Source organism: Ptychodera flava, chromosome 15 (genome assembly GCF_041260155.1).
Source record: "Ptychodera flava strain L36383 chromosome 15, AS_Pfla_20210202, whole genome shotgun sequence".
Taxonomy (NCBI): domain Eukaryota; kingdom Metazoa; phylum Hemichordata; class Enteropneusta; family Ptychoderidae; genus Ptychodera; species Ptychodera flava.
In genome coordinates this window covers 33,401,082-33,416,658 of record NC_091942.1, presented here as the reverse complement: position 1 = coordinate 33,416,658, position 15,577 = coordinate 33,401,082, and the positions used below count along the sequence as shown (strand labels likewise).

Sequence of the window (15,577 nt, the reverse complement as noted above, 5' to 3'; positions counted from 1 at the left end):
AATGTGGGTCATGAAACTGTTAACCGGGTATTTACGTCAGTGCGATGGCGTCGCCGACAGCGACCTTTAAACTGACAGGTAAGCCATAGAATAGTGAAAAGTATACAGGCGGGGAAAACACAAAAAAGGCAGGTAATTATTTATCGAACTCCCAGCTTCTATGGAATATATATATATATATATATATATATATATATATATATATATATATATATATATATATATATATATATATATTGAACAGCAATAATACTCCATGAAGGTCAATTATAATTTTTATTAGACAACATTTTCATTCTTAAAAATCTCAGATTACAGCCAATGTCTAGCCTTATTAGTGGTAAGTGTCTCTGATTCAACAGGTGAGAATTCATAATGACGGTTTTTCAACTTCAACTTTTTAGACAAGATCTAAAGTGTCAGAATACGGGTTAGGATTTTTGGAGAATGCCATTAGATCTGTTACAAAATATAGAAATACGATTTTATTCGCTAATATGACATCAAATCAATTCCAGTAATCGCTATCATTCAAATAAATCACCCAATCCAAGAAAAAAAACAAACAAAACAACAACAGAAAACACACTGACAAAATCAATAGTCCAATCTCGATAACTATAAATCAAGAAGTTACACCTTTGTCATTTGAAATAGGAGTGATCTAGAGAGTTTGTTTTCACAAATCCAGCCATTGAAATAATACGAATAACATCTGTCAGCGGAAATGTCAGAGAAATTTGAATATAAATGTATATATTTCAGGTACTTACATGCCTTCGTCACATGAATCGCCAGATATAATCCCAAAACGTTCTGGAGCGAATTTTATTTTGCTTGCAAACAATCCTTCGAATACACAGCAGTGAAGTCACCAGCGAAATTAAAAGGTAAGTTAGAAGAGCAATACACTTTCCTCTTTTAGACATTTAAGATAACTACCATAGTTATCACAGTGGCAGGTGTCAGGGGTATATCAGTACGTCTAGTTCTGCTTACGCTTGTAAAAGTCAATGTTCTGTTTTAGATATAATAAAGTTTTTAATATGATGGTTGAAAGCACTGATCATATCGCTCAATATTTTTATTAAGTCGTCGTCACGTCTCAACATGAGTTGTTGGGTCAATTTCTGTGCTCTACAGTTTTTTTGACCGAATTGCGCATATTATTGTAACGAAACAAAATGTATGGCCGTTTTCCGCCATCAAGACTTCTTTATATTTAATGGTTTTTCAAGAGTAAGAGTGAGCGCCCATGGATTGCACGAGAAATGGATAATGTAAGGATGCATGTAAAAATACATTCATGCACGTAAGAGTATGCAAAGCATAGAGAGTGATGTGACACAAAATACAAAACTCATGTTAAGATAATATCGTTACATAATATTATTACGTATACGGCATCGTTTCGCCTCAACATTCACCGGAAACGTAGTGTGACATGTTGGATCATTTTCTGTGCTCTTCAGTTTTGCACCAAATTGTGCATATAATTGCAACGAAACGAACTGTACGGCAGTTTCCCACAATCGATCAACAGCTGTTTTTACAGTTAATGGTTTTCAAGAGTATACGAGTGGGCGTCCATGGCTTGCAGGATGTATGGATAATGGAAGGATGCAGTAAACATGCATTCAATCATGTATGAGGAAAATGTGACACAAAATTCAAAACTCTTCCTAAGATAATATCGTTCCATAATATTATTACGGCGTCGTTTCGCCTCAACAGTCACCGGAAACTGAATGTGAGATGTAGAGTCATTGTGTGCTCTACAGTTTTGCACCAAATTGCGCATATAATTGAAACGAAATTAATGAACTGAATGGCAGTTTCCCACGATCGACCATAACTTTTTTATAGTTAATGGTTTTCAAGAGTAAGAGTGGGCGTCCATGGCTTGCAGGATGGACGGATAATGGATGTATCGATGTATACACGTACAAGGAAATGCTCGATGCAAAGCATAGAGAGTGGCGTGACATAAAATTACTCGTATACAAACTTATGAACAGTTTGCAGAGTGAGGTTTAATGCTGCCATTGTGATTATCTGACAATGTGGCCATATAGTCTATAATCAAATTACATGTTAAGTCTCAGGCGCACATTTCTTTCGTGATAGTGGTGGTCTATTAGATCACGTGGCAATAGCTTTTCGTAAAAGAATTTCGCGGCAAATTCAGAACAACTATTTACTTTGAGAAATTTTTTTGTTCTTCCACAGTAGCTAAGGGATATGTGAACTATGCGCACGTACTAGTGGCCCTAGGGTTTGGATTTGTTAATTAGTCGTGTTACCTGGTGCATATATTGGATTTCCTAGAGATCTTTAAGCCTTTTGTTTTCTGTATCTACTGCGGTTTCTTGTTCTGCTGAAGCGTGACGAATGTACGGTTTTTAGCAAATCAAAAGAGCCATATGGGTAAAGTCAGCATTGTTATTGTTAAAACTTGAATTCAAGTCCGGACTAGAATTCATTCGTCATCATTAGCAATGATTACCGTCTTTACACAAAGACAGAGTATTTTGCCAATAAGAATATTTGTTATTCTTGCATGCAGTTGAGAGTAGAACAAGAACCTGCAGTTGATGCACAGTCGATGGTACAGTTAATGTCTCTTTTATAAAATTATATTAATCATTTCCAGTTTTCCTGATAGGTGAGGGAAGTCATCCTGTTTCCAAACCTTTTTATATGATCGCTGCTTTTTTGCAAGATAAAGTTCCCCTGTAAGACTCTAAGAGCGCCCTCCTTACCTGGAAGAGAAACACACATTGAGGCACGCACACACATGCACATACCCCGAAATAATCTGTCCATTCCAAAATCAGGCCAGTTTTATGTTTTTGAGGATTTCAAAATTATATCAAGAAGAGGGCATGTAAACGCGTTTTCTATTTGTTTATCAGGGAAGTATTAAAATAAGAGAACTATTTTTTTATTCCTCCCCCGTCTCTAAAGTTGTTGGTGAATGCAGTCTTATGTGCTTAATAGTATCGCTTATATGCGAAACTGAAAAAGTCACAATAACCTTTATTGTACAAATCAAAGAGAGTTGCGGGTAATTAACTGTACTGTGAGCCGCTTACGAGCTACAACAATAGCACCTTGCAGCTTGAGAATTAGAAATCGACATTGCTGATCCTTGATACAGAAGATAACACTTCATAGAGACTTGAAGACAGTAGAACAATAGAGAGTGATAGGTATAGTAGCTGATATCATGCGATAGAAAATACATACACAACAAGTACAACATCCATACGATAGCCAATACGTGACAGAACAAGTGGGACATTCATATCTAACAGTTTATTTCATCAAAATAATCAAAACCAAGCAACGTATGGGAGATTAATGCAGAATTCATAATTACACTAGACACTAACGCACAAAATGCATGAAGCTTTCAAACTCATTGAAAAAACATTGAATTCTCCCGAAACACACTATGACTACAAATCAACCAAAGCACCCAAGAATTAGTGCATTCTATGTAAGAGAATAAATATAATAGCCATTTTCACTTTCTTTTACTTCACTGTTATCCAAATCGACGTCCTTTAGTATTGTCCCTATTGCAAAAAGTGATGTTTCAGGTCGAAAGTATTCTTCTTGTGCTCTGGCATCTTTGTAGCTTATTTTAGTCTAATAATACTAATTATTTGGTAGGGATTTGAGATGATTATTCTACATTACCGTCAAGAGCTAACTTTGGTGCCAGTTTATGAACTCCCTTAAAGTACTTTAGGGTTGCTATTGAATATTATCACCACTTATGAATTGACCATAACGCTATTTCAAAGCGCAGTAGTCTGAAATTTGTAGAATACAACATTTACAGAGGATACAGAAGGTATTATACTGAAAAACCTTTTATTACAGATCGTCTTAGATGATAAAGCTCTGCCTACTGTATTTCTTAAAATTTCAGCTGTAATTCTATAATCTAAAGGTTCATTCGAAACGGCCAGAAGATATTTGTACTGAGAATAGTAAAGTTTCCCCTGTATGGTTAAAGACAAAATCTGATCACAATTTCAAAAGTGGGCTACCTGTGTTTTATGGTTATTGATAACCATGCGCCAAATTTTACACTAAGTTCCGAGGCATTCAATTTGTTTCTTAGGATTGTCCTCATTTTCTGCAAAAATAAATATATCATTAGCATACGAAATAATAATTGTTTGTAGATCACCAGCTGAAATTAATCCAAGATTTATAGTTCACATGTTTACACATGCGATGCGAGCTAATGTCGTACCGAAGTCTGTGTGTATGTGAGAGTGAGTGTGTGTGTGTATGTGTGTCGTCTGTTTGTCTTTTTACACGATTTCTCAAGAACGCCTAAACGGATTCAAGTCAGGTTTGGTACATAGATTTTGTTTGAAAATGGCAAGAACTCATTAGTTTTTGGTTGGTGTGGTTTGCATATTTCATGCTCATTTGCATAATTAATGATTTAGAAAAACAGACATACAACGTAAAAGGCAGCAAAGAATTGGACGAGAATTCCTAAAGCTGTTGATCACACAAGGATTTATCCGCTTCTAAAGACATAAAAGGTGTGGCATGAAAGTTAATTGCCAATTTGCATATTTTATGAACATTCCTAATTAGGGATATATATCTGAATTAACGGAATCAAAATTGACAAAACTTGGTATGTATATTGAAGATACTATTATTTAACATTACTGAAAGTCATTAAGCATTTTTACATAAGCCAATTCCTAATTTGCATATTTAATGAACTTTCCTAATTAGGAATATACACCTGGATTAATTGATCAAATTTGGCGAAACATGCTACGTACATTCATGATACTAAGATAAAACTATATTGAAAGTCATTTAGCATTTTCACTTCAGCTAATCATTAATTTGCATATTGAACGAACTTTCCGAATTAGGGATATATCTGGATTGGCATAATCAAAGCTGACGAAACTTGCTATGTATATTTGACATACGCTGATATAGCAATCATGAAAGTTATTTTAGCAGTTTGAGATAAAATTAGTACTAATCTGTATTTTTTAACAAACTTCCCTTATTAGGGGTATTTATCTGGATTGACATGGCAAAAGTTGACAAAATTTGGAATGAATATTAACGATACTAAGTTAAAACATTATTGAAATTCATTTACCATTATTCTTCAGCTAATCACTAATTTGCATAGTAACGAACTTTCCTAATTAGGGATATACATCTTGATTGACCTGATCAAAATTGACAAAACTTGTTCTGTGCATTGAAAGAAACTATTATGACCTAAGTCAGTTTAGATATTGAAGAACATCTTATTAGTAATTTGTTTATTCAGCGAACTTTCCTAATTAGATATATATCTTGATTGGCTTAATAAAAGTTGACAAAACGTGCTACGAACATTTAAGATACTACAATATAACATTATTGAAGTCATTTGGCATTTTTATTTTAGCCAATTACTAATTTGTGAATTTAATGAACTTTCCTTGTGAGGAATATATATCTCGATTGACTTGACCAAAGTCTTTGCAACTTGCTATATATATTGTACATACTATTATATAAAATTACCGAAAGTCATTTTTGATTTTTTAAATATCTTATTAGTAATTTGCATATTCAACGAACTTTTCTGATTAGGCATATATCTTGATTGACTTCATCAAAGTTGATGAAACCTCCCATGTACACATTGAAGAAATATGATAAAATATTAATGAAAGTTGCTTCGCATTTTTACATCAGCTAGTTACAAATTTGCATATTTAACTAACTTTCCAAATTAGGGGATATAAGACTGGAAGGGGAAGGACTCTAAAAATGTTTATAAAATGAAACTTGCTATATATATTGATGACATAATTATATTGTATAAGTGAAAGATATTTGCATTTTCACGTCAGCTAATTTGTATAATATGTAATGAGCTTTCACAGTTCGGCATAAATAGCTTGAAGGTCTGGACCAAAGCCAATTACACTTACTATATAAAGTGGTGATACAATGACAGCAGTCAAAGAAATTTAGTAGTTTTGTTTCAGCTAATTACATATTTATATACTTTAAGACCATTGGAATTAATTTGTGGTGAATATCATCCATGCTGTTGATAACAACACTTTCAATGAAGTTGGAAATATGTGGCAAAAGTTGACATTCACAGACCAGTGCAACATATACTGAAACATGTGAGAATTTTCTGCGCATATCTGGTTAGTCATTGCAGCTATATTGTTCTTGTAAATTGATAAAGCGGGAGAATCTCTTAGTCTAACTCCGCAGCGATTCGAAAACCGAGGAGACAGTGAACCATACGTTGGCACAAGAGATTGAATTTTCATAAAAAAATCTCGACTGCTTAGTAGCATTTACTGGTGATATTATTTTCAAATAGCTTTGAGAAGAGCAAGGCATCATTTTACAAGTGGTATAGTCAAAAACTAATGATGTCAAATCGCCGTACACAAAACACAGAGGCCTTGTAATTATGGTCCATTTCTATTCCTTATAATAATATTGTCAAAACCTAAATATTATCAATAAATGCTCTTGCTTTCCTAAGTCCTTCTGTTCATCTACTTGTAATCCAAGGTTTGGTAGCACGCTGTGATCAACTGAATGATTACTAGAGCATAAGCTTTCAAAGACGTGCACTCTCCTTTATCAGATGCATATGGTGTTTTCAATCGGGTTCGAACTCACAGCATACGGCATCCAGTCATCTAGCAGAGAAGCATTAGACAGAACCACTCAGACAAATCTCCACTCTCAAAGAGAGTGGTTCAATAACCGAACTAAAGTTGTTCACATTTTTCTGACCCTGACCCCTCCACTCGTTGTAGAGATCGGAAACACTCACGCTCGTACACTCACTATCATACATCGCCCATGCATCTTATTGAAGCAATGAATATATCGCTTAAACTAGGCGAAAGACAGCCTGGGGCCCAGCAGAGCGGTGTTTTCAATCGTGTACGAACTAACAACAAACGGCACCCAGTCACCTAGTAGCAGCAGTAACAGACAGAACCAAATCTCTGATGACAAACCCTGACACACCATAGCAAAAAATTGCCATTCTCACAGTCCTTGGTGAGAATTTGCATTCTCACCGGTAAGAACCTGTTATCTCACCAAGGAGTGCATTTCTCACTGCTCACCAGTAAGAATCCAAAAATTCTCACTGACAGCAGTGAGAATGAGAAGAGATTCTCACCAATTGCGAGAAAGCGTCACTTTCTCGCTCCAGTCTCGCAATTTTTTCCTATAGTGTGACATAATCATAAAATAAGCTGCAGCCTGAGGTAAAGAGGGAGCAAAAGTCATCGTGAACAGGTCTAACAATCTGCTCGAAGCAAAACACAGTTAACATATCAAACGTTCAACAGAACCCTGCAGTACAAAGAGAGCTGATCAGCCCGATGAAAACACTACCTGTTGACATTAAAGAGCATGTTAAAGAGGTCACCCCTCCTGTCCCCAGTCCTGGCACCGTCTACCTTCTCCCCAAAATACACAAGGCCAGGAATCCAGGTCGCCCTATTATATCTGTATAGGGACTGTGCCTAACATAAACAAAACTTCAACGTTTGAATGACAAATTTTCACCTGTAATTTAACCAATGTCACTTACGCGATCAACTGTGAACAATGCCCACAAGCCGTATACATTGGCCACAGTCCCCCTATTCACGACTGTGCATAGGCCAAACCAGAGAGTCACTGAGAAAACGAATGAAGAACCATAGATTCGACATACAGAACGCTTACATTTCAACAAACCAGGACACTCTATCAAAGATTTCAGTGTAGGAGTTTTGAAGAAGGCAAGATATAGAAATGGACGTGAACATGAAATAGATGAGCTGAAGATTATTGACCATCTTGACTGTGTTAACATGGGACTCAACCGGGACTACGGCTTTCTGTCATACTGCAAATAACTGTTAGATTTCAGAACACTGGTTGTTATTTATCTGTGTTTTGATACTCAAACTCATCACCTTTTTTGTTTAATTTTCACACCTAAACTCCCCTTTACATTATACCTGCTCGTGGAATTTTTTTACTCTGAATTTTCTGTAGTTTTCTGCTTCAATTGTTCATTCCACCCATGCGTCTGATGAAGGAGACCACACGTCTTTGAAAGCTTATGCTCTAGTAATCATTCAGTTGATCACAGCGTCCTACCAAACCTTAGATTATATGTCATTGTTGATCAACACGGCTCCATTATCTTTTGCCAATAAGTCGTCCATCTACTTATAATTCTTATGAATTTAAATATTTTACCGATCGATTATCTAAATTTATTTAAGTAGAAATAACTATAGTTTCCGTATAATTAAGAAGTTGACTCGTGAATCATTTATGCAGTCAACCAAATTTAGACAGGTGTACAATGACTAGTCCAAATAATTCCCAAGATGAATGACTTTCATTAAAACTAGCAAGTTTATTTGTCCAATTTTCATTAAAATGAACAGCTTTGTTTGTCCCATCTTACAAATGAGCAACACCTAGAAAATATATAGTTTAGTTATACCGAACATTACATCAACAAAAACTCTTGCAAATTTACTAGCAGTTGCACTTATATAAAGCTCTCAATACAATTGCTTGCATCATCTACTCGGCACATATCAACAGTTTTGCCAAAATAGTATATTAGGAAAGTTCTGGTTTTTGCATTGCAAATTATGCCAAAATGTGTGGTAAACTACCCCCCCCCGCACACACACACCCACACACACACACACACACACACACACACACACACACACACCACCACACACACACACACACACACACACACACACACACACACACACACACACACACACACACACACACACACACACAAACATCTGGCGTCTCACCAGCTGAATTAGATTATCGAATATACGAGATGGATTAAGAGAGATTACAGCAGGAGTTGTTAGAAAGGACATACATCAGTTATAGATTGGCTCCTCTCGTCAGGGTTTATATTGATTTTTAGTCCCCACAGACGAAGTCCAGGTGAACATAGGTTTGGTTATGTCCGTGCATCCGTCCGTGCGTCCGCCAGTTCACGCAGATATCTAAGACATGCCTGAGTCAATTCCTTTCAAACTTGGTACAAGAAAAAATATACTATGGCATGCATATGCACGTTCATTTATTTGGGTGTGGCCTGCATAACCAGTACTAATTTGCATAACTAATGATTTTTAAAAAAGAGGTGTTTCTTGAGCGACTTGGCCAAATTCGATGAAACTTTGTGCAGATGTTTGTCACACAGAGGTCTAATAGCTTACAATGGCATATGTCAGTCCTGTGTCAATTAATTGCTCATTTGCATATATTTTGATGAAATTTTGTAATTAGAGTGATATGTGTAGGAATACTGCAGCAAATTTGATGAAACTTGGTACATGGACCATTAGAACACTCTTCTAGCAGTATCATGTGAATTAATTGCAAATTTGCATATTTAATGAGCTGTCCTAATTATTGGCTATGCCCAGAAATACTGCATCAAATTTGATGAAACGATGTTGAGCTCTCAGTACTGTAATACTGTGTGAAGACATTAAGAGGTATCATGTTAATTGATCGCTAATTGGCATATTTGATGAACTTTCATAATTACTATTTTACTATTTTCGAAACAACCTGACATCACTTCTTGGTCTTTTGGCAGAGGTCCATATATCTTTCTTTCATGAATTGACTTTGTTTGTACCGTCTATTTACTGTCTGTTCTGTGCTGTTTTGTGTCTATGTTTACAACTATTGTCTTACAAATTTTGACCTAGTGTTATTGGATTATGGATTGGTATGATTGATTAACTTTCATAATTAGTGTGATATGTCTAGAAATGCTGCATCAAATTTGATGTTGATCTTCCAGTAGTGTAATGGCGTGCAAATATGTAGCAAATTTGTATGTAGTGTGATGACAATTAAGCTCTGCTTTGCATATTTAATGAGTTTTCGTAATTAGGCTGATATGTCAAGAAAGAGTTCATCAAATTTCATGAAACTTGGTACAGATGTTGAGCTCACGTTGTTTTAACAGTAAATGACGACGTTTATCAGTGTCATGTTAATTAATGTTTAATTTTTCACATTTAATGAACTTTCCTAGTTTAAGTGATATGTCCAGAAATACTGCATCAAATTTGATAAAACTTGTACAGATGTTGACCTCATAGTGTCATAAATACAGTGCAATGACACTTGGCGGTATCGCTTTAATTCATGATTGCGAATTTTCATACATAATGAATTTTTGTTTTTTGGATGAATGTCCAGAAGCGCCCGGTTTGTCGTTAATTTCAGTCGCATGTTAACAAACTTTTCCGAGACAAACATTGCTCAGAAGATAAACTCGTGGAGTTTATCAAGCAACTGAGCAGCCGACTTCAATCGCTATTACATATATCGTGACACACGATATTAGTGGGAATCTCGGCTCGTGCATGTCATTCACCTATTTCCTATGTCCAAGCGCAAGTGAAAACAATTACCTTTCAAATTTCAAGATTTCACCTAGTGAATTGCCAATATCGGGTTACATATATTTGTGTACGTTTCTTACATTTTGATGACCATTTCAGCTATATGCGGCGCAAATTTCGCAGTTGCCTACGGCAGCATGTGGTGTTGATATGGCAACCGGTGCACGAATCATTCTGATAATATGCGTTGGCGTGATCTCAGAACCTATGGTAAAACCACCCAGCAAGCCTCTCTTTTTATGATAGTAAATATGATTTTTGGTCTTTTTGAGTACCGCCATGATATAACGAACCGGGAAAACGAAGGATGTGCCTTTATTAGCCCGGGTGTGCGAGATGTCTATGTGATGCCCTTGTAGCAAATAATGGTCACTTTAGGTTAGCTAAACTTCAAACCAGGAATGAGTAGACATAGCATAATCAATGACATAGTTTCCATAAGACTTGTCCAAACTTTGTGGGCTAAGTCATTATCTCATGGTAAAAATATAAACAACATTTGTAGCGTGAGAGGAATAAACGTGTTCAGATAGGTGTGATCAAGGAGGTACGTCCAAGGTGTGATCGCGCGATAGATCTGTGATCGCGTGATTGCTGAGGCCCACAGGCAGTAACCTACACCGTGATCTAGTTAAAAGCAAACATGCAAGGTGAAATGCTTCATACGGATAAGAGACGAGAAATAATTGAATTAATTGATAATCTTTGTTGAAACATGAAAAACGCCGAGGGACTAGTGGGCTACTAAGGGCTACCACTTGTTATCGAAGCTATTTTATTTGAAGTTAAAGGTTCGTGTATAAAAATGGTTCGTGCATAAGATATGACAATATAACACAATTGGAACTAGTTTGGGAAAATTTGATTTGCATTTTTTTCAAACACGTAGCAAATCTTTTTAATATTATGTAATAGTTGCTTCCATCTTTAAAATTCTATTCAAACTTTGCGATGTTGCAAATGCTACGAGTTAAAATATGTGTGTGTATCTGATTCATATCACACAAAACATGACAAATAGTAATAATTTCATGTAAACATGTGTATTTGTCTGTATTTTCTTCGGCACCGAAATAGTAGCATTAATCTAAACTTGGTATTTTGCCTCAGCAAAAACGAAATTTTTCGATCATTTTACAGAGTAGTCTGTCAGGGTCACTTAAAATATGCCCTGACTACACTATGAGTTAATTTAGCCTTCAGTTGACAAGAAAGGTCAAGGACATTTCCTTGTTGATATAGTTTGCTTTTTCTGTTCGATGAAAATAATACATCCACTTTTTACACCATCAATCATTTTGTAAAATTTAAACTATAAAAAAATCGATTTCATTACACTTTTCTCATAATTACTGCCGTCTAATTATCCCAATCTAGTTCCAATCGTATTTTGTACAGATAATACTTTGGTGAATTATACAATTATAAAATGAGTCAATGAGTACATTTAAATATCAGAAGTGGAGAAAAGTTTTAAGTTTCCTGTTTGAGCATGTTTGACAACTGTCATGGATAAGGAGTGTTATTCAAAGGCCAGCCATAAACCACATTTGAATTAGTATTTGTGTTATTTATGCCTATTCGTACTGTTTACCCGTACAGAACAAACAAAGAACCATCCGATGACCTTATTGGACCCTGCAATATACGTCTACAATAACACAATCGTTATAACCTCGAGCAAACACAAATTAGCTCAGGCTTGCCGTAACATAGTATGATCCAGTGTATTGTGTTTGTGATACTGTCAAGTACATGATTTATAGATTACTACGGTTCTGGGCATGTGAAAAATAAAGAGCAATCACACATGACAATCCTCCGTGCTTATTAATCATGTGTATCATGCGTACAAGAAAATATTGGGGTCACAGTTCTGTAAGTTTCTAGACAATAAACTGCATTCTGCCTCCATGCTTTTGTCACTGTAAGGCTACTCTGCAACCAATAAAAAGCACCGGAAATCCACTGAACACAATTGAAATAACGAATTCACTGTTGAAGTGTATCGTTTTTATGAGAAAAGTTTATTGTTGTCGTTGTTTTTTTGTTTTGAAATATCCACAGCAATGAGGAAGAACAGTTGCAATAGGAGGAGAGCTATTATCTGGATTTTGTTACTGTTGTTGTGGCCGGTGTGTGCACAAGACATTGAAAACAGGGTATGTTGCCAGCTGGATAATATTAATTACAAAACTGTCTAAAAAGAATTCCTCTCTCGATTTCAGTTGATGCCTACCATCAGTTACCATTCATTGTGGCATAAGTTACATTTAGCAAAGTATACTGTAGACTTACCATTATTAATTGTTTTTAATTTTTCCCTGATTGATCTTGTAGCTAAGCAAACGCTTGATGGGCGAAATAAAACCAGATGAGTAGACGTTCTATGAGAAACCAAATAAGATTGACCAAAATATATTTGGTGATTAGTAACGTATCCGCTGTGTTTTTACCATAGGGAATAGTTCGACCGAAGATTTCGTTGAAAGTACGCATATGTTCTTTTCTGCGTGTTCGGTGCCGCCATTTTGCGTTATTTACGCGTTTGTGTGTTTTTTGAAGATAAACTTAGCTGTTCCCTATTGCCATCGGCGTTGACTTTTTGATGGTGATTATCTCCCTCTTTTCAGAGTCAAACCAAATCAACATATGTTTTTCTCAGGTGTTCATGCTTTTAGTTTCTTTGTTTAGTTTTTTTCCCTGCGGTATTTTAGTCATTTTAGATTTCATTTCATTTGTGTACTTTTGCTGAGTTTTAATGCTTTATTTTTGGTTTTAATTAATAACGACCCCTGGATACAAAAACAGCAATGAGTATTTGTGAAGCAAGCAACATTTTTCCTTCCTGGCATTTTTTTAAATTTCCGATTGAAAGAATAAATGACAGTTTATTTGGCGCACTAACAAATACCAATGAATTTTATAACGTCAGCCCAATATTATAATGTAATTATAATGTAACCGATTATCCAGTACTGTGGCCCTAGTTGTTTTCTATATACAAACACCCTCGCATTGCCAAAGATATAACATGACCCTCCCTGCCCATATTGGCTGGACTCATGCAAACTTTGCACTCTAAAATGTTCTCAGCTTCAAGTTCGCCACGTAGATTATGTTGTGCCAAGTTTCCCTTCGCAATTATGGTCCAGTAGGGGGTATATTATCTTAATTTTTGGTGGTTGACTGATGAAATATAATATGAGGTAAAAGGCTCAATAATGGAAGGTGTCAACTTGACAGTTTTAATTTTATTACAGAACGGTGAGTTGTTTCAATGGACGGAATGGATGGATGATGAAAATGGCGGCCCCATCGACCCCTCATCTATCGGAGAATTCGAGATTTTATCCGCATTAGAGCAGCAGTATGACTTCTGTGATGACTTTGTCGATATCGAATGTCGATTGATCTCACCACTGCATACTCCGTTTGATGAAACTGGTCAAGTGTCTCTGACTTGCAACATCCAGACAGGGTTCCTATGTTTCCATAGTCAACAAAGCGGTGACTGTTTTAATTATGAAATCCGCGTGCTGTGCCCCCTCCTTCTCCAGAGTACCCATCAACCAACGACGATGCCTTCGAAGACTACGCAGCCTGTTACCCAAGACCCTGTCACAACAGAACAGGCCACATCGCCTGAGAACGACATGGTAACTACGATAAAACCTGACACGACCACTGCCACGCCACCTCCCCCGAGAAGATCATGCAGCTGCTTTTCCCACCCACGCCGATAGATGTCGAATTCGAGGCGAACACGTTGAGGCCAGTGGCGGTTAAACCTAACAAGAATCAATGACTGCAATCTGATTAAAATCAGTACGGCGACATCTATACTTACGCGGTATTCTCTTGCTGTCGCCTTTCACTTGTGATAGGCGACAGCATGAGTGGCGACTGAAAGAGAATACGCATAACTATAGACGTCATCGCACTCTACATCTGATTTTGATCAGATTGCAATGACTGAAACTCGCGAAGTAGCTGCGATATTATTTGAAGTATCTGCATAGTTTTCGCTGTCACCAGCGTATTTGTGGTTCTTTACCGATTTCAGTTAACTCAAGCATAGACCCTAATGACCAACCTATCATTAAAGAATAAACCCCGACGTACATAGTACACCAAAGCTGTCCGTACATGTTTTACGATCGTCTCTCTCGAATGTTGCTTTTTTCCTTCCTTTGGTGATATATGGCGAGAACTCTTCTGTAAAAGTTTGGAACATTTACGTTCTTTCTGTTTGAGCGATATGGCTGAAACGGCTGATCATATTCAACTCTTGGTTTCCGTCGGTCAAGACAAAAATACTTGTACGTGACTTTCCAGACTGGGTTTTCGTCCATACATAATGCTAGCTTGTGATAAGTCTACTGGCATGGCAATATATGATTTAGAATCATCTCGAAATAAAGTGATTCAGGGATGTGTGGATGGATGTTGTGGACACCTTAACGTTACGAAAAAAAAAAACAAGACTGGGTGTGTAACGTAAGATATCCCCAAAGCTGATTAATGCAATATTGTGTACCCTGCGACTCAGTAGTGATGGTTCTATGAGTGTTCTATGAATGCACTAAGTTTGAAAAAATATGCCCATACATATTTGTAGGCGAAGGTCAGCAATGTCTGAATAACGATTCCCGATGTGTCAAAAATGAGCATAGAGTGGCCACATTAAGCCAAGTGGATATTTATCATGCATTATATTACCATGTCCTGTCCGTCGCATTTTAATATTAACATGACATATTAACGTGATTTGTACAAAGATCATTATCAATCACAAAACAAAATGAAGCACTTGTGGGTCAGGTTTAGACACTTTTCCCCAAAAGTCTCCGGATTTGCAAAATTTTTACGGTGCGCGTAACGATGCGTCGCGTATTCTACAAGTTCTGGGGCGCTGTTGTCTTTCGCGTGGGAAATTTTCGTAAATGTTGACGGTTTTCTTGAGTTAGTTGATAATATAATGGAAATAACAGACTCCGCCCTGCCATTAACTATTTCTGGGCTCGGGCGAGAGGAAAACCAAAAGTAACGTGCTTGGCAGGCCTCGC

The 15,577-nt window shown here is 36.5% G+C and overlaps 1 protein-coding gene across 1 annotated transcript; it reads left to right on the top strand.

Annotated features, from left to right (window-relative positions):
- The first annotated feature begins 794 nt into the window (after positions 1–794).
- Positions 795–14,949, top strand: LOC139151951 (mucin-2-like). The gene is made up of 3 exons (XM_070725014.1): positions 795–890; positions 12,576–12,670; positions 13,772–14,949. Exons 2-3 carry the CDS (start codon positions 12,578–12,580, stop codon positions 14,252–14,254), a joined length of 576 nt encoding a protein of 191 aa, XP_070581115.1. The 5' UTR covers positions 795–890; positions 12,576–12,577; the 3' UTR covers positions 14,255–14,949.
- Positions 14,950–15,577: the final 628 nt, after the last annotated feature.

What these genes read in the sequence shown, in the direction of transcription:
- LOC139151951 (XM_070725014.1), top strand. Translation starts at nt 12,578, where the DNA reads ATGAGGAAGAACAGTTGCAATAGGAGGAGAGCTATTATCTGGATTTTG. An exon ending in CACAAGACATTGAAAACAGG is followed by an intron (nt 12,671 to 13,771) that starts GTATGTTGCCAG and finishes ATTTTATTACAG; the next exon opens with AACGGTGAGTTGTTTCAATG.